The sequence below is a fragment of the Salminus brasiliensis genome, chromosome 20 (genome assembly GCF_030463535.1).
Source record: "Salminus brasiliensis chromosome 20, fSalBra1.hap2, whole genome shotgun sequence".
NCBI classification, from domain to species: domain Eukaryota; kingdom Metazoa; phylum Chordata; class Actinopteri; order Characiformes; family Bryconidae; genus Salminus; species Salminus brasiliensis.
In genome coordinates, this window is record NC_132897.1 from 6,268,164 (window position 1) to 6,294,517 (window position 26,354).

The following is a 26,354-nucleotide window of genomic DNA, read 5'->3' on the forward strand; positions in this document are numbered from 1 at the left end:
TGTTTGTTTTTTTTGCTTCAAATCCATTTTCTGGACCAAATTGGGTCACAATTGCTAGTGTTTTAGCCAGGAGGTTCGCAGCCAAAGACAAATACAGAAGCACGGAGACGTTGTGCTTTGGTTTGCTGACTTGAGAACAGAAGCATAAAAAGGTAAGCAGCAGAGATCTCTACATCTAAAGGGAGAGGATTATGCCAGCAATCACCCAACCCTGAAGTTCATTCAAAAGCATCTTATACAATCGTTCATCTCATCATCATCATCATCATCATCAATGAAAAGGCCATGAAAAAACAGACAGACAGACTTTTGCCTCTAAACCCACGAACAAGGCCTCTGCAAAGTGCAAACAAAGTAACTGCATTCAAGTATGCCATAACGTAATGCTTAAAAACACACACACACACACACACACACACACACACACACACACACACACCACACACACACTCGCATCCATACACACGGCTAACATGCATGCATGTGTCCGAACATATGCATAAGCACACACGTAAATCACATGATCATAAGAAGAACATGTCAGAAAAGTCTTGTAATCATCAGAAACCACATGAAGGAGGTGCGTTTGTGGGGGGCGCTGGGTTGTTGTGTGTGGTACACCGACACTAGTTAAAGTTTTCCCCTGCTGTCCAGTGCGTTCAGACAGCATTTAAAAACAAACAAACAAACAAACAAAAACACAAACGTATTTCTTTCACTTATAGTACTGATGCAAAAATGGAACCTGCCACAAATGCCACCTCAACACTAAAAGCTACACGTTTTCATATGATCTTGCCTAAAGCACCAGATTACAGCTAAAGACAGGACAGCTCCTGCACGAGGGGGGGGGGGTCAAACTCTACTGTACCGGAGGGTCACACAAATTCAAATTGCACAGTGAAGTCATTGGAGGAAGAGAAGAACTAAACAAAAACAAACAAACAAAAAGACCATGGAGAAAAAAAATAAGAGTAAAATCTCAAATACGATAGATAAAGATACAGGGATATATCATAAATACAAAAATGCCACTGCAATGCTGAAACTCCGCCTACTTTCCCCTCCCCCTTCCCCTCCAAGAAGCCCTCCCCTGTCCAACAGTATTCAATAGTATCCACGATACTGCTACATAGCCCCGCCCCCTCCGATAGCACCCCAACCCAGATAAGTCTGATTCAAAACATCAATCGTATCAGCCTCCTGTTGTCATCCCGACGAGGAAGGAAAAAGCATGCTCAGTGAAGACCTGTCTCTGAGAGGGAGAAGAATGCTAACCAGTAACATCATCATCATCATCACCACCATCATCATGATCATAGTCATCATCAGTCCGTCAGGAAGGACTCGAAATTCCTGCATAAAAGGAAACGGTACAAACACACGCGCTCTCTCTCTCTCTCACACACACACACAAACACACACACACACACACCTTGTTGTTCCCTGCTCATTCGCAAAGAGAGAGGTTGTGTGTGGGAGGGGGGGGTTATGGGGTAAATGAAGGAGTGAAGAGATTCTGTGTGGAGGGCATCTTCCTGAAACCATCAATAGCTCACGAGGGGGCGATGACACACACAAAGGTCCAAACACAGCGAAAGGGCCAGAAACCAGCCAGTCAGTCAGAGTCGGAGAACATCCTCAGGAGAGTGGAGAGACTCCCTCAGTGACCAGTGACCACAGACGGACAAGTGGAATCCTCTCGTTTGTTCCCCCGCTGTCCCCCTCTCCTTTTAGTCCCATTCGAGTTTCAGAATGAGCTGTTGGGACGTTTGGGCGGTGGGTGGTGAGTGCAGAGTGGGGTTTAGGCAGGGAAATGGGAGGTGGAGGTGGTTTAGGTGGTGATGGCGGCGGTGGTGGGATGTGTGTGTGTGTGTGTGTGTGTGTGTGTGTGTGTGTGTGTAGAATGGTGTGTGTGTCTGTCTGTGTGGCGTCACTCTGAAGTCCGCTACAGAGCGGCCCAAAAGGTCACTGAGCAGAGAGGAAGTGGGCGGGGGTCACTCCCAGCCGTTGTCCTTGATCATGTGCGCCAGCTCGATGATGAACTTGCCCTCTTTGTATTTCTGACTGCTCTCAAATGCATGCTCCTGTAGAAGTGAAAAAGAGAGAGAGAGAGAGAGAGAATGAAAAGAGAAAGCATGCAAGCAAGATAGAGAAAGTGCGAGAGCAGGTGAGAAAGAGAATGCAAGAGTGATAGAACGAGAGAGGGTAAGAAAAGAGGCAAGCAAGAGGACGAAAGCAAGGATGAGAATTGAGAGCGTGATAAGAGAGAATAAGTGAGGGCAAGAGAGAGAAAGAGCAAGACAAAAATATTGAGGAAGAAAAAGAGTGAGTGTAAGAGCAAAAGCAAGAGAAAGAGGGGAAAAAAAAACAACCAATAATGGTCATTAAAATCTAATGAATTAATATCAAAGCTTGAAGGTGGTAGAGGATATATCATACATCTATTTGTAACAATATCAGAATTATTATTTCAATATCAAGTGCTCAATAGAGGGCGGGCACCGACGCCACGTTCCTGCTGGCCAGGACACGCCCCCATTCAGTCAGGCTGAGTGGCAAACCATTCTGCAACACGGCTGCAGCGTTTATTGGGGGAAACGACCAAATCGGGAACAAAACAGGTGACTATCTGCTCAAGTTAAAGACAGCTGGACTCGACAGCAATCCAACCAAATTACTACAGAAACAGTGGTCCATCATTCAGGCTTAAACTACACCCTTTTAGAGGATAAAGCCTCATATCTGAGAGTCAAGGGAATGGTCCTAGAAGTGTTTTCAGGCTCATTTAGTAGACAGGCTCATCCAGGCTTGCTTGCCTTCATTTTTACTTGAACTTAGCATGTCGCTAAATTTGCAACTATGGTGGACTTGGTTTTCCCCCATCTCTTTTCAGAGCTCCCACACGTGTCAGTATCTGGATTGCAGCGGTTTCTGTGAATTGCAGCAATGAACACTGAATGAGTCAGTCAGTGAGTCTTTTTGCCACTCATGGGTGTGGCCTTCGTGAGATCACGTATACTCTCTATACCAGAATTTAATACCTGATGATACTATGGTCAAAAATGCACTTCTAACCTTCTAGAAATTGCTCTGTAATGCTGATTCAGGTAGCTTTAGTCCCATTTCTACATATTATAGTGTTTATGCATCAATGTTGGCAGAAATATGCTAAAATATTAGATGTCAGATTAAGTATACCATTTTAATTTTAATTATTATTATTTTATTAAACTTTACATTTCATTTATAGCACTTTTAATATGAATTACAATCTCTCTGTAGGCTGAGATGACCAGTGCTGCAGGTTAAACCAGTTCCAGAACCGTGTGTTTGGGGAAGTGACTAAAACTCTAACACTAAACTCGTCCTAAGCAACTTCTTAAGGAGTGCTCCTGTTTAATTAGAGAGAGAGAGGAGACTGAGAAAAGGGTGTTCTAGCTCACTCCCTCTCGGCCTGAAGAGCCCAACCCATTAGATTTATAATATCACCACGCTCAGGTTAACATATTTTACTGTGTGTGTATAAAAAAAGCTAAATCCAATTACAGCTGGGTAATCTCAGCCTGCCTGCTACAGTCATGCAGCAGGAGAAATTGGAAGCTACACATCTAATCTATCAGCCGTAAGCACAACACCAGCTCAGACACAGGATAGCAGGAGACATAAATAAAGGAGTGCACAGACACACACACAGACACACACACAGACACAGACGAACCTTCTCACACTGCAGCACTCAAATCAGTAACAACTGAAGACACTGAGGAGTTCTCAGGACAACCATAAAGCAGTGAAGCAGCCGTACACTCCTACAAAGCATAGGTTCTACTAACGGTCCCAAGAGCAATGCCATAGAAGAACCGCTTTTAGTTTGATTAACAGTTAGGGGTGTGAGAAAATATCGATTTATTGAATTTTTGCAATACAGTACTGATTAAAAACACAGTATTGATTTTAATGAATTGCTTATATGTAAAGATCGGTATCAGCATTAGAAAGCACAGATACCATGAAGCTTACGGATGCACTACATTTTTGTTTATTAAATTTTTACAGAGAACATTTTTGTATGCATACTTTGTTTAAACAACCAGTAAAAGCCAGTCGTAAATAGTTATTGCCATTAAACAGAACTTTAATGGAACTTTTAGCCCTTTTTATTTACGTTGTGTTTTTTTACTTCTGAAAGCAAAAGTTGAGTTCATCAAGTATTTAAGTCAGAGTTGGTATCAGTATTGGCAGATACTTTAAATTCTGGTATCAGAATGGAAAGAATGGTATTGGTGCATCCCTAGTGGTCATATCTTGACTAGTTGTCACATATGTTGCCAAAATCTTGATTTCAGGACCATGTGTAGGATCACAATGTTCAATGCCAAACATTACTACTGTAAAAAGGCCTGGTTTCCTGGACACGTATTAAGACTGGATTGTACAGTCAACTGTGAAAAACCACTGAACAAACATCCAAGACCAGTTCAGGCCAGCTAACTGCCCCTAAGGAGGCAAAAGGTGGGGTGAGAACTGATTCTCAGAGTTGTTATTTGACATGGCCTGTGTCCTACATTACAGAAGTTATATAAAAACAGTCAGTTCTTGAAGGCAGTGTGTTAGCAGCAGGAGTCAAAACTGTAGTAGCTACACAACTGGGTCAGAACATCTCCAAAACATTAGGCAGGTTGAAGGATGTTTCTGGTTTGCAGTGGTCAGTATCTATCAAAAGTGCTCCAAGAAAGGACCGGGACAGGGTCATGGGCACCCAAGGCTCATAATTGATGCTCATGGAGGCCCCACCTCACAACTTACAGGCCTTGAAGGATCTGCTGTTAACGTTAGTTTAGGTGACAGATACCACAGGACAACTTCAGAGGTCTTGTGGAGTCTTGTGTGCCTCAAATGGTCAGATCTGTTGTGGTGGCACAAGGGGGACTGACTCAGTATTACTGTGCTTTCACACCAGCAGGAGACAGAGCGACCATTCATTTCCGACAAGAATACATTTGTAGCCACAATGTAGCGCCAGGTGACACGACAGGGCAGCAAGCAACAAATCGAGCTGAGATTTTTAAACATTATGCAAATTAATTATGATGTGGTGAAGGGATATTCTAAACCATTGGCTACAACAAGTTTTTCGGACCAATCGTAAACATTTCTGCTCTCTAAAACATTTTGTTCCTATGCCCAACAGTGTGATGTCAATACGGCTTTTTTCTTTTCTCCAAATACATTCATTTCAGTCTGGAACAGACGTGACAATGGCAAATATTTCATATTCTGTAAATCATCATTTTTACTGTTAGCCACATCTACTAGTGTGAACTCCTGATCAAGCAGATGGTGCTATTGGACACATTTACTAGCTAACGTTGCTTACACATTTATTTTTTAAGCAATAACGATAATTATCTGATTACAGATTCTGATATTGAACAATGGGCCATTCTTGCAACACGAGAACTAAACTTTCAGTACTTTGTGAAGCTCTAACTTAAAGTGCATATTTGTATTAGAATAGGGTTCAACTGGAGACTTCTAAATACTCAAAAACAGTCCTAAGAGCAGATCCATCACCACGCTGACTGAAGGTTGGCAACACAGTCTAGAATGTCTTTGGTTATTGGTTGTCAAAAAGCAAAAATCAGAAAAAAACAAAAGCAGAAACGTACGTATTTCCAGCCCAGAGTGGTTTTACAGTTTTCACAGTAGATGTCTGCCACAGCATGTAAACCTGTGAGGAGAACCCTCTCCTCGGCTGGACCACAGCCCACATTCACCCTGAGAGAGAGAGACAGGAAAAGAGAGAGAGAGAGAGAGAGAGAGAGAGAAAGACAGATGAGAGAAAGGATTAATTTGTGATTAACATTAATTTCCATATGCTACATTTTTGAAAATATTTCCGTCCAGAGACGAAAACGTTTGCATGAGCATGCTAGCCCTGTATGGGACGACAGTACCTCATAAAGACAGACCTCAAAACACCACAGTATTTTCAGTATAATCACATTTTTTTTAAATACAGTATTTATAGTTATTAACAGGTCCAAATCTGCTTTAGCTTTAGAACAGGGTTCACTATACAGGGAGTAATGAGATATTGGAGATTTATCCAAAAACATGCACGAGTTGGGACGTTAGCGTTTTCAGCGACCAAAAAAATGGATTTTTATGTGGACGAGCGCTGTCAAAATATCCGAAACAAATATCTCAGACTTAACCCCCCCCCAAATCTGTGTGTAGGCCTTCACTCTCAAAACGACATCACTGCCACAATTAGCAACAGTTTCACAAACCCTAAAACAGAGCCCTGTGGGTTATCCAAATAATTCACACAGATTCCTGCATTAGGATTAATAACCAAATAATTAAGCTGAAATCTGATGTGTTCTTGTTAGTTCACATGGCTTCTAGCCTATTTTACACATTGACTTCTGTTCACAGATGCTGTACTAACACAGTGAAGCGTTCCCTCAGCGTGTAAAAAGCAACAGGGCTGCTAACTGCTGTGAACTTCTGATATGTGTCTAAAATAGACTTTCACGCTGCCACAACCAATTTGTTCTGCACTGTGTGCACAGCTAAACAACTATTATAAATATTCTTGTGCGCTCGATCACAAACACACACCACCTCTACCCTCTGATATCACTCCCAAACACGGTTCCAAATGTGTCAGCTGCTTGTGCAGGAGCGAGGCCCAAACCTGCTGACTCAGCAGAACCCAGCATCAGCCTACTAGTGTAGTATAGAGTGCTACAGCTAGATCCACTGGCAACAGAACAAAACCTACAGCCCTTGTTTGGCTTCAGGCCTTTTCTCAGCAGTACGCACACCTTAACTGATGATGCACTGTGTGTCCAAAGGTTTGTGGACACTCTTTCTAATGAATAAGTTGGCAGATGATCAAATGCATACACACATACAGCTTGTAGAGAAGTACTGCCACTAGAATAGGACTCTCTGGAGCTGAGCTGGAGATAAGATACTATCCCTAAATATAATCTTCCAATCAAAATCCTCACAGCAGTGCCCTTCCAAAATCTAGTAGAAAGCCTTTTTCCCTGGACAGTAGAGACAGTTACTCCAACAAAAGCAGGACGAACTCTTCCTAAATCCCCTTGATATCAGAAGAAACAAATCAATGAGCATGTGTCCAAATACTTTTGCCCAGGTAGTCTACTGAAGCATTAGCCTAGCATGCTACTTCAATATCAATAAAATAACACATAGGGAGCAAATGTATGTGGAAAATGGCAACACTCCCACCATGCCACTAACAAAAAAAAGGAGTAGTTACCAGTAGTTAAACTGGTAGTGATGCTACTCCCCTTACAGGAGGAACGTACTGTTCACTGGTCAAACCAGGAACTCCAGTGTGCCTCTGCACAGCTAAAGGTTCAAACAGCAGCCACTTCTTTCACCACCTGAAAACCTTAGAGCCCTTTATCTGTCCTGAATATGAAGAAGCTACCAATGTGTGTTTTCGTTGCGCTCAAAGACACACAAAAAAACCCCCAACAGGCTCACCATGTGTGTTACATGAATCGGGGGGGGGGAGACCAGGTTAATACTTACACTGAATTGAAGAGGTAGGCTCGTCCCTGGCTGCCTTGGAATGACTGGAAAAGAAGGACAGAAACAAAACATAAGTTAATGACAATCAGACATGCTCAATTCTCCCTCTCTCACACACACACACACACACACACACACACACACACACACACACACACACACACACACACACACACACACACTTTGCACTATATGGACTGAAAAAGTATTGGGACACCTGCTAAATAAAGTTTGAAAAGGGTTATCCTGCTTTTGTTGGAATAACTGTCTCTACTGTCCAGAGAAGAAGGCATTCTACTACACTTTGACTATTGCTGTGAGGAGTTGACCACCACCACCTCATCCACAACTCCAACACATCCCAAAAGTATTGGATGAAGCACCATCATCATTCCAGAGAACACAGTTCCACTGCTCCACAGTTCATTCCTGTTGGGGGCTTTATACCCCTGTACACACCTGGCATTAGGCATGGTGCCAATAGGTTTATGTTTATCTGCCCCAGAGAGTCCTATTCTATTGGCAATACAGTCTCTACAGGGACGCCGGTTTACCTAAGAAACAGTAATTAAGCTGGAGTTCACTGGATATGTGGGTACACTAAAGAGAGAAAAAGACTGAGGAATTGGTGTTCGTGCAAAGTCCACCTAAACCGTGACTGCCAAGCTCTGGGCTAAGGCCAACATGTGCATTTCATCAATTCATAATGCGTTTGCCTGTGTGTGTGTGTGTGTGTGTGTGTGTGTGTGAGACTATGAAACAGCCCTTTTGTCTAGAAGTTTGAGTCTCTTTATATTAGCAAGCAATTACAGTCCTCCGTACATGGTGTGTGTGATTTTTCCTACAACACTCCATGCATTATACTCCACACACACACACCCTCTGGGCAGAGAGTGAAAGAACGGACATGCCTTTCTAACCTTCATCATAAAACAAGGACACACAGCGTCATTGAAGGGAAGTACTGAAAGCCATTTAAGTACTCTCTTAAGAATGCTGGGTGGAAAACAACCCAACCTGGGCTATCTGGCAACCCATGTGCATACTGGCTAACTGGCTGAGTTAAGACATTTACCACTGTGCAAATTTAACCAATCATAGAGACCCTACTACTACTCAAAGTACTACTCCTACAAAATCACAAGTATTAAAGACAAGTTTACCGTGCTTTTGTTGGAGTAACTGTCTACTGTCCAGAATGTAGAATGTTTTCTACTAGATTTTGGAGGATTGCTATGAGGATTTGATTGCATTCAATAACAAGAGCGTTAGTGCGGTTAGGATGTTGGATAATCACCACCCCACCTCATCCCCAACAATGGAGTACCACAGTTCCACTGCTCTGTAGCTCAATGCTGGAAGGCTTTATACCCCTCTAGCCCACGCCTGGCATTAAGAATGGTGCCAGTAGGTTCATGATTATCTGCTCCAGAGAGTCCTATTTTATTGGCAGTACTTCTCTATAGGGACTGGACAAGCCTTGTGTGCAAATTTGCACATTTGCCAGCAATGGGTGCAACTCCAATGTATAGAGTGCCCACACACACCCACACCCACACACCCACACACCCATAGTGTAAGTCAGCTGTCTTTTTTTTTTTTTTTTTTTTTTTACATTATTTTTACATTATTGTATGTATTGAATGTATAACGCTTATACAAACCATTAAAAAATAGTCTTCTGTACAAAAGCTCAAACTCTTATAATAATACAAATATAAATAAGTAATATAAGTAATACAAATACAATAAAAAGCCCTCTCATTGGACTCTATTCTAAAATATTTAAATCAGCAGTTTTTGTCCTTTTACGAAGTGCAGAGAAACACATCAAGATTATGGTCAGTGATAATCGGCCCTATGTTAGAGAAGAGCAGATAGAGATTAGTTTCCAAAATGCTGGAATTTTCCTTTCCTTTTAACTTGCTTGTTTTTCTATTGGGCATCTCAAGCTCTTTCTGACTGTCAGTTCTAAGCTTCTCTCTCTCACTCAGACACTCACTCACTATTTATCTATCTGTCTACGTATCTTTCACTCTCTCTCTCCCTCCCTCTCTCTCGCTCTCTCTTTCTGACCTGGTGGTTTTAAAAGCATTAGCCTGCTTTCGTTTCTATCTCAGTGCATTAACACAGATCAGTGAGGCTAGTGCTGTCCAGCACTGTCTACGTGCCATGTACAGTATCCGCCATCAAGAGCCACCCTCCAGCCTGCTTCAAGGGCAAACAGGCCTTCTGTTACAGCCTGACTCAAAAGATACACCCTTGGTTCACATCTGAATATCTAATCTGAAAAACAAAGCCTACATACTGCGCAAAAACCTTCTGTCTCCAAAACAGAAACTTTACATAAGAAAAAAAACAACTTATTAGCTTTCAATGGTGGGCAATGTAGAAATATTTGTCATATGTCATTTTGGAGCATTTCTATTGGTTTATTCATTATGAGGTTGACAACATAGAGAACAGCTAGATTTGCAATACACCAGCTTAGTCAAAATGTTTATAAACCACTGTAACAGTAACACTTTCCAATAATTCTTCAAATTTAATCACTTTTATTAATACAAAACTAATTTCCTCACATTTAGGATTCAGCACATACAAATCTTACCAGCATGCACAACTGCATTTGCGTAGTATTTCAAGTATTTCAAGCTGGACAGCTGAACTGTTTGTACTAAAATAGGGAACTAAACTATCGATACCCAGTGCTGCATGATATCAGGGAAAAACTGACATTGCGATATTTTGTTGTTCTGCAATATATATTGCGATATTAACTACAGGAATTTTCACCAGATTTCTCCAGAGGTCAATGATCCAACACTGCATCATGTTAATAATGTCCTCTGTGTAAGATTGGAGTAAAATAAACAACACTGGGCAGATATAATCTGCTTTAGATTGATAAATCAGGGAAAATGAGGTGGGAATTTTGTAGCATGACCTGCATGACCACACACACACTCTGACTATGCTGAAATGATCTACTGTGCAGCCTTAGTGCAAACCTACTTTCAATAACAAAGAATTGTGGGAATGCAGAAGCTTAAAAAAACAGAGCATGAGGCACAGCGATGTACAGCGTGCTCAAAACAAATACAAGAAGTGCCTCAGGTGCCTCTTACAGAACTTAATGTACAGGTAACCCAGCTACATTTTCTGTCCTCGCAAGAAAAATGACAGCCTGACGTAACGAGGCAGGTTCAAGGCATCCAGACTTTCACCCTTACCTACTCAAACGTGTGAACGTGCTGCTGCTACTGCTAGAGTTTTTACTACTGATTATATTAGTACAATTAATGGAGAAATCTATAAAACAATCTATAAAAAGGGTTGCAACAATAACAGACCATGCATTGCCTTGAACTGATTCAAAAACGTGTAAACAATCAATAAACATCATGTAGTTTAACAGATTTACTGTTAATCTTTTTATTGATAAACTAGAAAAATGCAGTTAGTCGTCCTTCCTGTAAGAGATTCTATAATAATGTAACTCAAATATAAATATCTGAATTTTTATTCACATTTTTCATTTTTACATCATCTGATCCAGTACGTAATGTGGAATGGCCTAATAGAAAGGGTCCAAAGAAAAGGTTACCAGAAAATAACATTGTTAAATTAACTTACATTAAAAGTTATTCATATTTTTCCCCCCAGTTTCCTGGAATGTCAATTTAGAGAAGCATGTTTTTCTGGACAATGACAACATGCATTACACAAATAGCCAGCTATCCATTGCAGATTCATTGTCATGGTAAATCTGAACTGAATCCAACTAATTGAGTTTAACTGATGAATCACAACAGCCCTAGTTGCAGTTCTTCACAGCACAGCAAGAAGACGACAGGCAACATTCTGCTGCATATGGGCCTGCACATCGTAGCTACTGCACATGGTGTTAGCCACAGGTACGTGGGGAAGCGAGCCAGCACGTCTCTGCTAGACGACTGTCATCCATGGTCAGCAAGCCGGAGACAGACGGCAGAATCGGCTTTACTTTTTCCACTGCAGACGACCTGGGTGCAGGCTTAGTGCAGGCTAATGCAGTCGGCCACTCCTTCAGCCTAAACAACTTATAAGCAACACAACACAAACATAACTAAAGAGCCATGGCCACAGCTAAGCTGCACAGACACAGAGGCAAGACATAACACAAACGCTCCCACAAGGTTTGGACTGTCTCAGGAAGTCTAGGTCAAACCAAAACAGAAAACAGAGGTTAGGAGTTGCCGCATACTGCTGAGCGTGGTTGTCACGATATCAGTATTTTGACTGACATGGATAGTGATCCCGAGTGTAGTATGTTACCAAACAAAATATTAAATAAGGCTAATAAGTAACTAAATATCTTATACTGACTGACCAGTGTGTTTTGAGGGAAGTTGTTTAACAGTGAAATAAGGAAATAAGCCTATAATAAAGCCCAACTTTAATTATTCTGCGTTTAACACAAATACAGTACCGGTTATGCATTATGTGAATAGCTCAAAAAGCAAAGGGTCACACATGTTTGATATAATTTAACACTGCACGCCCCGCGATGTGAATATTACGCATGCACATGTTGCGATGGCAATGCTGAATCAACTTAATGTGCAGCCTTATTTGAGGCTTATTATTAGCACAAAATTCAGTGACAGACAGGTGGTAGGTGGTCCTAACGTTTTGGCTTGTGGGTGTATTTCACTGCATATAGCAATACTAAATGCTCACTTCTCACCTAAGCACTCACAACGCTTTCTAGTGAAGGCAATGGATACTACTAATTGATAGCTTTCTCTATTCTGCCCAAGACATTTATTTAAGTTTCCTAAATGAATACATTTAATAAATAACGGCAAACTAAATGTCGAGGATCATCAAATACTGATCCAATGCTGGTATCACCAAAAAATAAATCCAAAAAAAAAAACAAAAAAAAAACAGCCACACAGTTCAGGTAATATGCAAATCTGCATGTGATGTCTTCCACAAAAACAAACAAACAAAAGTATTCATATAGAGAAAAAAAAATAAAATAAAAAAATAATTATATATATATATATATATATATATATATATATATATATATATATATATATATATATATAATATATATATATATATATATATATATACATACACACACACACGAGTGTGGAAACTGGTCCAACAACTTTACATAATAAACAAAAATTTCCTTTGCAGTAAATAACATTACATACAGTCTGTTCTCACTAAAGGTCCATTATGAAAACAAGCAAGTCACCTGAGTAACTCTACCTTCTTTGCCTACTTCACTGCACTGCACTGAAGTTCCTTTAATTGTGTTCCATGAAAAGAAAACAGGGTCAGCAATGAAAAGGTGGCAAACAATATGACTATAAGCCAATGGGTCAAGTTCCACAAAGCTCATTTGATCCAACTTCAGCCGAAGGCAAAATGTATACAACATGCCTTTCTCACAAAACAGCCACATTATCTCTTAAACTGCCCTTCACGTTTTTTCTCAGAAGGGAAAAAAAAAACAAACAACAACAAACATTTCCTTGGTATATCTGCTATGGGAATTTACAATGAACCTGTATGTTATGGTTGCAGGAACCTGCAGCATCCTGCACAGCCACACAAAACAACTCAGGACTGTATTCAGCTCCAGCTGTTAAACTGGCTCAGAATTCCAGACGTTTGTGTGTATTTGGCCTGTAAAGATCTACATTTTGCCATGCATGTTGGCCCTCTAAGCCTTTTGACATGGCCTGAGGGCTTTTTCTGGCAGCCAGGCTTTGAGAGTGTACGCCTGCCAACTGTTGCTATAACAGCAAGAGGTTGAGGAGGGATAAAAACGAGAGCACAGGGCATGACTCTCGGACTATCACTGAAACTGCATGTGGTGCATATGAATGACAACACTTTCTGGTTCAGGGGTGTGTGAAGTACATATAAAGGTAATTTGCCTCAGGCAAAAATCCTCCTTCCAAGAGAAGTGAAAGAATAACCTTTTAGCCATTTAGGTTAAATAAAGCGTGTCTTTAAAAAGGGAATCATTAGCTCACGACAGCATTCCCTTCCTTTGACCCACTAACAAAGAAACCTACTTTTCCAAAAGAAGCATTGCAGGACTCTTGTTCTCAATTACAGTAATCTGGCGAAAGTGTGCCACCGCTGTGATGTCTTACGACATACTGACACTCGAAAAGCCGCTCAAAAGGTTTGTAGGGATAAACATAAGTCCGGTTAATTTCCAAAATTTACCACCGACCACCAACTCTCAGTGGTCTTCATTTTTCTCCTGAACAGTCATGCAAGATCAAAAAGCAGCGGCCCCATCTGAGATTTCAGGCCATCTAACAAAGCGATGAGGATTCTGCGTCTACACCCAGAATCCTTCTCACTACAGCCCAACAATCAGTCCATTCTCAGCAGAGCTCGTACGTCTTTAGGTTTGCGCCGGCGGGTACAGACCTACTCGACTCATCCCGGGCCCGTCTCGCTCCCGCCCGGCTCCTGCCTGCCCGCTGGAGTAACTCGAGATCCGTGTTGTTAAAACAGGACAAGTGGGTCATTTACTGTTCCCATCAAAGGCACCTGGTTCTGAGAGAAGCTGCAGTCAATGGCGGGTTTGTTCCAGGCCTTTTCAATCAGAGCCTGATTGCAGGTGCAGTTAAGAGGTGCAAGCATCTATCTGATAAACAGGGCAGGGTAATCTGTTGGGTGCGCTGAGGCAGAAGGAAGAGAGGAGCTTTCCAGTAACAGGATTAAATCGAGCCAGCCCTAAACAAATAACTGCTGCAGAATAAGGTCAAAATTCAACCTTCAAAGCAAGACTCATTGTAGCATGATGATGAGCGCATGCGGGCAAGCGTGTATGTACAAAAGACATGAGACTCGCAAGTTAATTATTACTAGGGATGTAACTATTCTGGGTACTGGATCATTTGCCACTGCATAGGTCATGAAACTATGAATCGTACACTTAAAAAATGCATTAAATGGTAAATAAGGTGAACATAAATGGCTTTAGATTAGACATATAATGCACTACTGCAGACACATCAGAACAAGGCACGGTCAAAATTACCATAAAAATATACAGATTATTATTATTATTATTATTATTATTATTATTAACACTACTAATAATAATAAATGTGCAAAAGTTATTAGTGATCATTAGTGATGTTACAGGATGTATCAGTGGATGTACTTACAGATGTATTTCCATCAATAATTACCATGCTACACAGTTCTTCTACTGTAGTATCATGCCAGTAATACAGTAGCCCGACCCTGATCTGTAAGTGATGAAACTCTTGTCCTGATCTCAGGACAAGCAGATGGATGAGCTATATGGGAGACAGTGCGCTTGTGCGTATGTGTGTAGTTGGGAGGGGGGGGGGAGGAGGTTGGGTTTGTCAAAGACTTACTGCAGGGAGCCCTTAGCTTAGCCTTTTCACAATGGAGCGCACATTTCACCACCCTGGTCCGTTTGATGCCTCTCCAAAAGGCCAAGCACGTGAGCTGAGCTTTTCTTTGGCCAGCTTTTTAATGCTGCTCTGAATCTCAGCATCCTTCTGACAGCCCAAAAAGTGATACCTCAGGTCAACACTGATAAGAAGACAGGAAAGACTAACGGGTAGGAGAGCACTGAGAGTGCATTAGGCAGTAAGCTGCATGGTGATGGTGATGCTAGAAAGTTCTCCAACATGGCTGATGAACAGGAGAACACGGCAGGAACAAAGTAAAAGCCAAAAAATGTGCTCTTTGTCCTGCTTTCAGAGCCAACAATACCCTCCGTTCTTTGAAGGATCTGAAAACTGGGCCATCAGTGGTGGCATCTTCAACGAAATGTCAAGTAACCGCTGAGCCGCTCACGGTATCAATTTCCGTTCTGACTTTCTGCTACAGAACTAAATGAGGCTCAACCGCTAACACGGAGCTAACACAGGAGCCGTTACCATGCTCCGGACGGATAGTGAAAGCCTTAGAATATCATCTTCCTCAAGTGACATAATCAGCTTATGGGTAATGCCAGGCCTTGGCTACTGCTGAGAAGATAGAAGAGAGGAGAAGAGCAGGAAGAACAGAAAGGCAACTCTCCTCACCCCTCCTCCTGCAGCGCACCCCAAAGAGCACACAGAGAGTTTTTAAGTGCTAAGAGCATTACTGTGCGCGTTTTGACACACGGCCGTCCTGTCTCTGGAGGCCAGCTGACTGAACGCTCCTTTTGTAACACCATGGCCTCGTTCCTCGTTTGATTGGCCTCATCTTGGCTTCTTATCCAACACACCAGCAAATCTGAGCCAATAACATGACAGGAGGGTTTCAGACCATCAGTCTGCTTGAGGAGAATAAAGTAAATAAGCCACTTAGAGAGAGGCTGGGCGTTACTATGATTTTAGTAGTAGCAATAGCATGGCTCTAAAATGACTCTGGCTACCTATAGTGATGAAAAGAGGAGCTGGCTGGCTGCCTTTGAATGTGTGCTAGTCTTCACCCTGCATTGCTAGCGATAAGGGGAGTTCGAATGAATGGAGATTGGGTTGTTGATCTTCCAAATTGGGTAGAAAATGGGTTTATTTAAAAAAAAAAAAAAAACCAACATAATAATAATAATAATAATAATAATAATAATACTACAACAACCCAAAAAGCATTAAAAAAAGGCATGAAACTGCATTGATGGACAAGTTCATAGGAGCTATTCAGGAACCGCTGGACGGGTTGCATTCCCTCAATAGTATCCACCTTGTCTATGCCCTCACACAAATAGACTTCTCAGGAAAGACTCAGCAAAGTATTTAGGTTAAAACAAATTCTCCACACTGTTATTTATTTTTATAACACTACAAATGCAGTCATGTGTTCAGCCTGATACAGGATCGCGAATAGCGGAGAAGCAGCAGCAAGGGGAAGCTTCTTTAGAATGCTGAAACCAGGCCTGTGTTGCATAACCTGAAGGTCAACATGCAGCTATTACTGTTAAATACCAGCTGATGAGCACAACCAAGGTGCAGTGTGTTGGTGTTTGTCACAGCTAAAGCGTAGCCTAGCTGCATAACCCCCCCACCCCCCTTACAGCCCGTGTGCATTGTTTGTTTAGCTTTACGGCCGTCCACTGCTGTTCTCTGATAACCTGATAGGAGATGTGATTTGCTGATTTCATAGCAGGGTTTTTGTTTGGGTGGGGAGGGTGTGCTTGTGCTTGTGTGGGTCACGTAGCCTGGCAGCAAGCTATGGGAAAGTCAGTGGTGTGGTTTTGTGTTTAAAAATAGTTGACAAGAAAAACGTAGCCTGAAACATATGAGTGAGGAATGGACACTTTCAGTAACTGGCTCTGGAGGTACAAGTCAAGTGACATTCCTTTTGGGAGTCACAAACCATCCAGAAAAAATTCCCTGTGCGATTTGAGAGCGAGCTCGTTCAGCAGTTTTAGACGCATGACCTGTACAGCAGTTATGAAGTGATGTTTCCTAAAGTGCATGGGTTCAAGCTACCCTAGCTTCTTGGATCTTAACTTTACTACATGGCAGTGACTCAAAGTAACTCACCGCAAAACAGGAAGCTGCTGTTCAGTCAAGGCAAACTTTCCATATCAGTTTCACATTTGTAATGTCAAATCAACACATACAGAAGTCATATTGCCATTGGCCAAGAAAACAAATCAACCGTGGCTCATCCAGACAAAGCTCGTCTTCCACAAAAGCAACAAACACTGTAGCAAACAAGGTCAGCAGGTAAACAAAAACAATCACAGGAACTGTTTGGGCAACAGGTAGGAGTGATTGATACTGACAGGTGCTGTGCATATTGGGAGCTGGATCATCTATGACTGCAGCGTTATCGGCTTTGGCGTCTGGAAGTGCAGCACGTGCCTCCGCCGCTAATGAGCTCTCCTAATCAGTGACAACACTGGTTGCTTAGGTGAGTGTGTGTGCGTTTCTCACAAACAACAAAACCCAGTGGGGCAAATCAACCCTAAAACCTACTAAAGAGGCTGTGAAGGGGCACTGTGCGGGAATTAGCACTACTTAGTGCCAGGAGAGCATGGAGACATGGTGTTATTAGGTGGGAATTTGAATATGCACATATGCTTATGGGAGTGTATGGACAAATCTATGTATTCCCTGTACATACACTCTTACAAAACGTTTAAAAGGCTCTGCAAAAGGTTATTTGAGCAATACCATAGCATGAGCGTGTAAAATCCTTTAAAGCAGGGTTGGGCAACTTTGGTCCTGAAGGGCTTGGAGGGATTCCTCTACACCAGGGCTGCTCAATCCTGGTCCTGGAGATCTACCACCCTGCAGAATTTAGCTCCACCTGAATCTAACACACCTGATCCAGATAATGAAGGAACATTAGAGTCAGCTGTGTTGGATCTGAAATCTTCAGGGTGGTAGATCTCCAGGACCAGGATTGAGCAGACCTGCTCTACATGTGCTTTTCTTGTTTATGCATACCTGATTCAACTACCTGTTGATTGCTAGGTTCAGTAGGTCTGTTAGAGCAGGGAAATCAGCATACTGTAATGGCCTTCAGCCCTCACTGCCCACCTCTGCTTTAAAGGCTTACTATAAAGGTTATTTACCAATTTACAGGTTCACTCAAATCACCTGTGTTACTTGTATAGGTACTTCTTATTGATTACAGAAGTACTCATATAGTAAGAGTTATGTACCCATAATTTAGCAAAATTATCAAAGCATCAGCACTGTGAGCTAATGTTGCTAAATAATGTACATCTAATAAAGCTGTAATTAATGTAGGACTTTGGACTAAATCAACTTATAATAATAGGAGTTATAAATTCTAATGTGCTAGTACAGGTAGTAGTTCAGAAAACACATCAACAAATGACAGGTTTAAAATATCAATCAAATTTAAACATCTTTTTGTTAATATATGTCTGATGTAGGGCTGGGCGACATGGTAACAATATCACAATATTTTCAGGTCTCCCTGCAGGCTTCTAAGTGGATTTTTTTAAAGGGGCCCACTTGGGGTGGGTGATATGATAACAACTGTATATCATGATATTGAAAGATATTGTCATGATACACAATATTTATTGTGATATTTTGACATTTAGACTAAATAAATGAATTCTCTCCATTAAATATAACAGAACTAAACTATGTTATATGTAATAACTTCAACAAGCACTGACAATATTCACAATACGCTCAGGAAAAGCATATTTGTGTATCATAATCAAATGGATCACAATACAGTAAAATATTATGCATATATAAGGCAAAATATGCAAATAAGTAAGTGTTAGGCCTAACATGCTGGCAGCTAATCACTAACTAATTAATTGAAACCTTGTGGATATTTTGTTTATATAATATGTAATTTTTCAGCTAACTATTATTAATTATTTTCTAACTCCTATAAAGCAAATATTTAACTGGTATTGTTTACAGGTGAGCAATTGAGATATGGGCCCACATGCAGGTTTTAAGGGTTTAAAGGGTTAACGAAGTTCAAAAATCACAGCACCCCTGATTCTATGGACAGTGACTACGTATACAGGTATGTGTTGACTGGTTCTCGAGCACTTGCCCTGTCTGCGTCCATCAAACCAGTTTGCTCACCTTTGAGATGAGCTCATCATGGTTGGCCAGGTGTGCTCGGCAGTGGATGCAGCTGTAGGTGCGGTGACAGTTGGGCAGGTAGGCCTGGAAGGTTTTCGACTTGGTCATCTTCACCATCTCACAGTCGTGATTCTCCTCACTGGGCTCGTCGGCGCTGGCGCTGGATGAGTTACAGCTCTGCTGAACTTGCTGACAGAAGAAACACTGGAAGATGCAAGCAAAAGCCGTCGTTGTTGTGGAGTGGGTGTGTGGCACGCTCCACACAAACACCACAGGAGAAAAAACAACCTTCAGAGAGTTGGGGTGGGGTGAAGGGGTGTGAGGGGGGGAAGAGGTATAGAAAGAGGAAGAGAACAAGAAAGGGACGTGGGAGAAGAAGAAGGAGAAGGAGAAGAAGAAGAAAGAGGTATCACTCAAAAGGCCTTCATATAACTTTGGCTTGCAAGAGGTCAAAGGATGGTCTAAATATTAAAAGTATGGTTTATAAAAATGCATTTATATATATATGAAAAAAAAACATGCACTGACAGAGATCCTAGTTATGGAGCAGCAACTGTGCCAAGAACAGAAAGCCAAAAGAAGGAAAAAAGGCTAATCATCTCCTGCTCTCACAGGTTAGGTTAGATTGCCCTGGGAGCCAATGAAGCCATTGTGCAAGTCTAATGAAGTGTGAAGAATAACGTTTTTCCCCCCCTGGCAAGTACCACACATTTTAGCCTCCGTCTAAAAGCCCTTGTTTAGGCACTCTAAATTGGTAGCAAGCTGAAGAGACCAAGATAAGATCTTCTCTTTACTGCTGAGGACCATCTGAGTGGTCCAACAGATAGACCCTACATGCCCTATACACCACAATATAGACATGCGGACAGACCAATGTTGTCCCTCCACTACCGAACCTTTCCTTGCTGGATATTGTGGTGACCACCTCAGGTACATTCCTTGTCCATAAGTTTGTGGACACCTGCTCATCCAACATTTCTTCAGATATCAAAAGATAGCATTTAAATACCCTGGGTTTCAAAGGAAATGTTGAACTATGAAGTGTCTACAAACTTTTCCTCTCCTACAACAGATGCTACAACACTGCTGTGAGGATTTGACAGCATTTAGCCACTGACACAACACTGAGGTTACAGGAGGGTATTTCAAAACACAGCTAATTTAAGTCAGGCTGGCTTATTAGGAAGACAGATGTGGCAAGTCTTACAGGACAATCCTCAATTTTAGCTTAAGCTATCGGGCTAACTGAGAAATCTCACCACATGCATTCGTGTTCCAGTTTAAACCCCTCCAGCCCAAACCTGCCATCTGACATTGGCCTTAGGCTCATGCGTGGCTCCAGAGTGGCCCAGTCTACTGGCAGTTCTTTATTTTGAAAGCCAGTCAGCAAAGGAGCTATATTCACCAATTAGAAGAAGTGTCTGAATACTTCTGGACAAACAATGTACCTTGCATTAGATAAGAGTTCAAATTGAGCTCAAATTCAGTTTTAGTTGGTCTGAGCAACCCATTTTCATGTCTCGCACAATGAGGATAAGAGGCGTCATGGCACGCGGAGCTCTCTGTAGGTTTCTGCAAACCAAAGGCCATGGTTTATCATCATCATCATCATCATCATCATCTCTCTGCCTACAGTCGTCTTTCCCTGCACCCTCTGTAGGCCATGTCCTTTAAGAACAGTATGGCAGCTTCCTCTTAAGTTGTTTGTACTGGAGAAACACTCATGCTTTGACTGTTATTGATACAATAGCGGTCAACCCGGTGAGCTAAAATTCCAGAAATGCTAACGACAATACGGTTTGAGCAGATCCATTCACAGCTGAGGGAAAGTCTCTCGTCCTGGCATAGACGATAAGGGGGGGGGGGGGGGGGGTTAGCAGGAAAGTGACTGCAGTGCACTAATGAAAGGCCCAGAAAGGCTGAAAACAAAAACAAAGCCACTTCCGCAGCAGAACAGGAAGTCTGACTAGTGTGAAGAAGAGAAGCGCGCGCTACAGAGTGCGTCCACCAGCGTGCGTCATGCGTCTCAGAGCGAGAAAAGGCTCGCTGGGCTTCGAAAACCTGGACGTTTGATTGATTTATGGCACTTTAAGTACTACATTTCGGACAATACATAGGGTTTGCAGGTTTTGATTGGGATAACCCATTCACTTTCAATATGTACAGTAGGTGTTATATGGGAAAATGAAACAGAATGGGTTCTAAGTGGCGTAAAGTGGTCAGATTTGGGGTGTTTTGATTAACATCCAACATTAACATTTGAGTTTTATTGATTATACGCAACAGTGCTACTTTTATTCACAGTCAAACCCAATTTTCTACTGGATGAGAAGCACATTGTGACCAAAAGAGTAGATAACAAGGGATTCAGTGACTTACCTTTAAGCCATATGCCTGATTATGATTGATTTTAAAAGTGTTGGCGGACTTTAGAGAATAAATGGACCAAAGAAAATATTGTAAATATAAAAAAACTGCTACTGGCATTAATGGGCTCACTGTAAAGTACTAGTATTAAACAGTGGCTCATTTTACAGTGCAGTAGGCCATCATCAGAACAAGCTACAAGCCCAGGACACAATAACAGATACCAGCATGATCCTCAAGTATTTTTGCTTTCCTCTGTTTTGCAGAGAGTGTTAAGACACCTTAGCACTTCACAACTCACTGCCTTTTACAGCACTCATGACATTGGTGGTCTCACTAAAACTTGCTTGGTCTTAATTAGGTTTTCTCGAGTTATCGCTTAAGAACAAAAGCAGGACTCTCCAAGAGCCAGAACTGCTCTAAGGATGAGGCTAATCTCAGCAAGCCTGGTGATTAACATGGTCGGATTAGGGCCAAGTATTAAAAAAGAAGGAAGAAAAATAAATAAATAAATAAATAAATAAAATCATGCAGTGGAAGGCCAGAAATAAGACAGAGCACAAAAATAGTGGAAACTCAGCTCTACAGCACTGTTTTGGTTGCATGTCCTTCAATGCAAACTTGCCTGTCCAGCCTGGCAAAGCTTTATTCGCCTGATATACATTATTCATACATGCATTAATTTACGTCCATTGCATGACAACCCATGTCAGGCACGTGCATACTAAAGGTAATGGGGTGCACACAGGAACAATAGAGATGCAGGAGCTGCAAAGTCGTCGTGGTGCGCGTGAGTCTTTTCTCTCAGCACACAAAGGGGATTGCAGCCACATGGATGCAAAACAAAGAGCTCCAGCAGCAACGTGGTGCTCTTCATGGAAAAGGAAGGAGAATAAAGAGCAGGTTTGAGCTTCGGTTAGTGCAGACAGCTCGACGACAGCGGTTTGGCCCTTATTTTGGGACTGTTATTTAAAATTTGCTATACTTTTTTGCATGTTTTTAACGCGTGGAAGCAGCTTCCCGTTTCTTCTGCCCCTATAGACAGACAAGCAGAGACTTGCCACTGCTTCCATGGTAAGGAAATGGACATAAACAACCAACTGCATGAGTCATTTTAATCAGAATCAGTGCCATAAGCACGAATAAAGCCCCTTATTTGTAACTCACCACCTGAACTGGATCTTCCCCTCAGTGTGGAGCTCTGACATGGAGTTTTTGTTCCAGTGTTCAGCTGAGGAGCAGTTTAATCACAGCAGCCGCTCGCAGCTCTCTTTATTGTCCTCTCTCAGATGAGACGGTGAGCCCTGAACCGATGGCCACTGTCTGACAGGCATGTGTGTCAGCTATCCTGAACATTTCTGCGCTCTTTGTTGCTCTCTTTGTGTTTGTGCTCAGCCTGGCTTTTTCTGTCACCGTCACACGGTGGGCGGGGCCCTGGCTTGTTTGACACGTCGGCGCTCCAATCAGACGCTGGCGAGGCGGGACCAACGGCACAGAAGAGCCCGGATGTGTAAATAAATATAAGGGAAATACAGTGATCAGAGTTTTGCTGTTTAATCGAAGATGGGATTTTGATACAGTGTCTAAAAAGTGCGTTTAACGTAGTTTAGCAAGCACATTTTATTATTATTAAATAATAATATTATTAAATAATAATAAATAATATTTTTATTAGCGTTTATACTGCAGTGTTGTAGCAAATACATCGTTATTAATAACACAGCCACGAATTAAGGAACATGCACATGGAAAAATACACTTGCTAACTTGCTAATAGTATTAACCTGTTAATCTACATTGCACCCCAGCTGTTTACTTCCTCAATATACACACACACACACGTATACACTTCCTCCCCCCCTTTATAAATAAATATATATATATATATATATATATATATATATAAAATAACATCATATATAATAATAATAATAATAATATAAGAAGATAAAGTCAAGTAAAGTCAAGTAAAATATGCAGATAGACTATAGAAATAAAATATAAATAAATAAATAAATAAGAAATATATATAAATATATATAGGCTATTTCTATCAGCATATTTTACTTTATCAAAGCACTTCACTGCTAGATGTACCATGTATGACTGTGTATTTGACAAATCTCAATCAGTCTTACACACAAAAAGACTCTTAAACTGCCACAAATGGACTCACAATAAAAAACAGGTAATGTTAAAAGTCCTACACATCTATATCTCTCTTTGTGTGTGTGTGTGTGTGTGTGTGTGTGTAAGTGTCTCTCTGTCTTTATCTCTCTCTCTCTCTCTTTGTGTGTATGTGTGTGTGTGTGTGTAAGTGTCTCTCTCTCTCTCTCTCTCTCTCTCTCTCTTTGTGTGTGTGTGTGTGTGTGTGTGTGTGTAAGTGTCTCTCTGTCTTTATCTCTCTCTCTCTCTCTTTGTGTGTGTGTGTGACAGAGAAGGAGAGGTATAAACAGCATGCAGGACTGTGCAAAGAAAAACAGCCCCTCATCTCTATGCGTCAGAGAGCATCCGCTACACCTAATAAATAATAAGTGAGGAGACGGCCTAAAATACATTACAGCCATGAAAATCCACCTTGTCTAATATTGTGTTTTCAATTTTTTTAACCATCTTTTTGCTCAAGTTGCTTACGACCTGTTCTGGCAAGCTAATGCAACTTCCATGCAGTGCACTGTTAATGTCAATGCCACTGTGTCTGTGGTTTGGGTGCGCTGGTGTATAATTCGTGGTGAATAACAGAATAACAATGTGTTTTATGTGCATTGGGATATATGTGCATAATAATAATAATAATAATAATAATAAAGACTATTTTTAGTGTCTCAATGCTGCTGGCAGACAGAGATGGCTGCACTGAATAATCTAAGGATTTAAGAAAAGAAAAATGATGTTTTTACTCTCTTTCCTCTTTTTTCTTAATAAGGAGGCTCGTCTCGTCGCCACCACCACCGTCCTGATGATGTCATATGTTTTCATTCTGCATCCCCCCCTTTCATAACACACTTTCTCTCGCCACCTTGACCATAAACCACATTATCAGCAGCTCAATGTTTAGACAGACAACACGATGCAAACTAGGGGTAGTGCAACACCCAGTGCTGCTGGGTGACGTTTTTACGATGTTATCTGAGAGACATTCAACGCGTCAGCATGCATGACCTTCCTCGAGACACTATAATAGCTCATTATAATAACAATAACAATAAAGCCTCTTCCAGCTATGGCAGTATGACTAAGGTGAGGAGCTGTGGATGATGCTCTGAACGCTGAAATGCACTCGTTTGAATGAACAGCCTCTACCTTTACTGGAGCAGGCGGAGAAATTGTTTCCCCCCACAGCAGGGATCTTCTCATTCAGGAGCTCTGAGGGTCCTGCATGTGTCACGACGTGGATGTATGTGTTGTTCAGTTTCTAGTCATGCTCAATCCTCTCCAACACCGACTATGCGGATGTTTTTTTTTTTAGTTTTTCAATGGAATAATAATAATAGTAATAATAATAATGATGATGATGATGATGACGTGGTTACGACGATGTCCAGATGCAGGTTGCTGCTGATGTTGCTGCTGGAGGTGTATGTGGTCTCCCCTCTCACAAGCACGAGCGCACTCACGTCTTCATTCAGCTTGCTCCTTATTCAGTCTGCACGAGCAAGCCCAAAACTGCCCACCGCCGAGCCGGGACTTCCATCAACAGCTGCAAAAAGGTGGTCTAGCTCTCCAATAGCCCGGTAAATAAGCCTTAAGAAGAAAGCTGCGTAGTCTCCAAAATGGAGCCGAGCGCCGCCACCGTGCAAGAAATGTATATATAAATTTAGCAACACTAACACACCAAATGATGCACAACCTGTGCGTGTCTGAGCATGTAAAGCAGGCGAAGTTGAGTTAGAAGTTGCAGTTTAATTCATTCCCCAAGATCCTGGCTGTAGCAGACCTCCTCACACTGAATCAGGAGGTTTTTTAGGTCGTTTGTTTTGATAATCAGCTGCATCAGCGCTCCAGACATGCTAGCGAGGGAGCGCGGACGCCACGCCCACCTCATTACGTTACAGCCAATCAGCAACAGCGCTCGCACGGCCGCGGCCAACCAGCGGCGCTGGGGCTCTGCGAAGGAGCCAATCGAGAGCCAGGCGAACGAATTTATTTTTTAATCCTTTGCTTTTTTTTTCTTTTTTCTTTTTTCTTTAATTGTTTATTCATGGATTTGATGAAATATATTATTGTAATAATAATCATAATTATTATTATTACTGACAATACGCGCAACCATCGACTTCGCCGCGGGAGCGCGCAGTAGCCATTGCGTCACCAAAGCCACGTGGTAGAGGTAAACAACTCGGCTGTAACTTATTTCAACGCTCCTCACGCGTCGTAAAACACCTCATATTGGATAAGGATGAAGCCCATCGCCTCACTGCTCTTTAAAACCGCGTCGGCACTGTTGGACATGTCGGATGTAGACGTCGTTGTTCTTTCTACGACGACTTCACTGACGTCATAGTAATATCATAACAAACCCACGTCAGAGTGGATAACGCTCCCTGACGTAAGATGCGTAAAGAGTCAAGAAAAGCCCTGTTTCCTGGATTATAAGTGATCGTTTAGCTTCACTTGTGCTGCCCGGTGTGGAGAGAGCTGGCGGATGAACCAGTTAGCGAGCACAGTGAGGCCAAATGCAGCTAGAAAGGACACGTGTTGTGCGGTATAATTACATTAACAGTAATGACAGTGGTGTGTATAGACTAGTGGTGTGTATGTACAGAGAGGAACTGCACAGACAAGCCTGATGAACACAAACACTGACGAGTAATTGATATT

General features: G+C 41.8%; 1 protein-coding gene across 3 annotated transcripts; it reads right to left on the reverse strand.

Moving 5' to 3' along the window:
• Positions 1-1,125: 1,125 nt before the first annotated feature.
• Positions 1,126-25,535, reverse strand: ypel1 (yippee-like 1). Of its 3 annotated transcripts, none has more exons than XM_072664672.1 (5): positions 24,837-25,535; positions 19,167-19,370; positions 7,579-7,622; positions 5,673-5,781; positions 1,126-2,087 (listed from the first exon to the last, which is right to left on the reverse strand). In XM_072664672.1, the coding sequence occupies exons 1-5, from the start codon at positions 24,888-24,890 to the stop codon at positions 1,998-2,000; spliced, it is 501 nt and encodes a 166-aa protein (XP_072520773.1). In that variant the 5' UTR covers positions 24,891-25,535; the 3' UTR covers positions 1,126-1,997. The 3 variants fall into 3 exon arrangements, with proteins under 3 accessions (XP_072520773.1, XP_072520772.1, XP_072520774.1); XM_072664671.1 differs by having other exon boundaries at positions 19,167-19,454; XM_072664673.1 differs by lacking the exon at positions 24,837-25,535 and adding an exon at positions 22,701-23,379.
• Between the last annotated feature and the right edge of the window lie 819 nt (positions 25,536-26,354).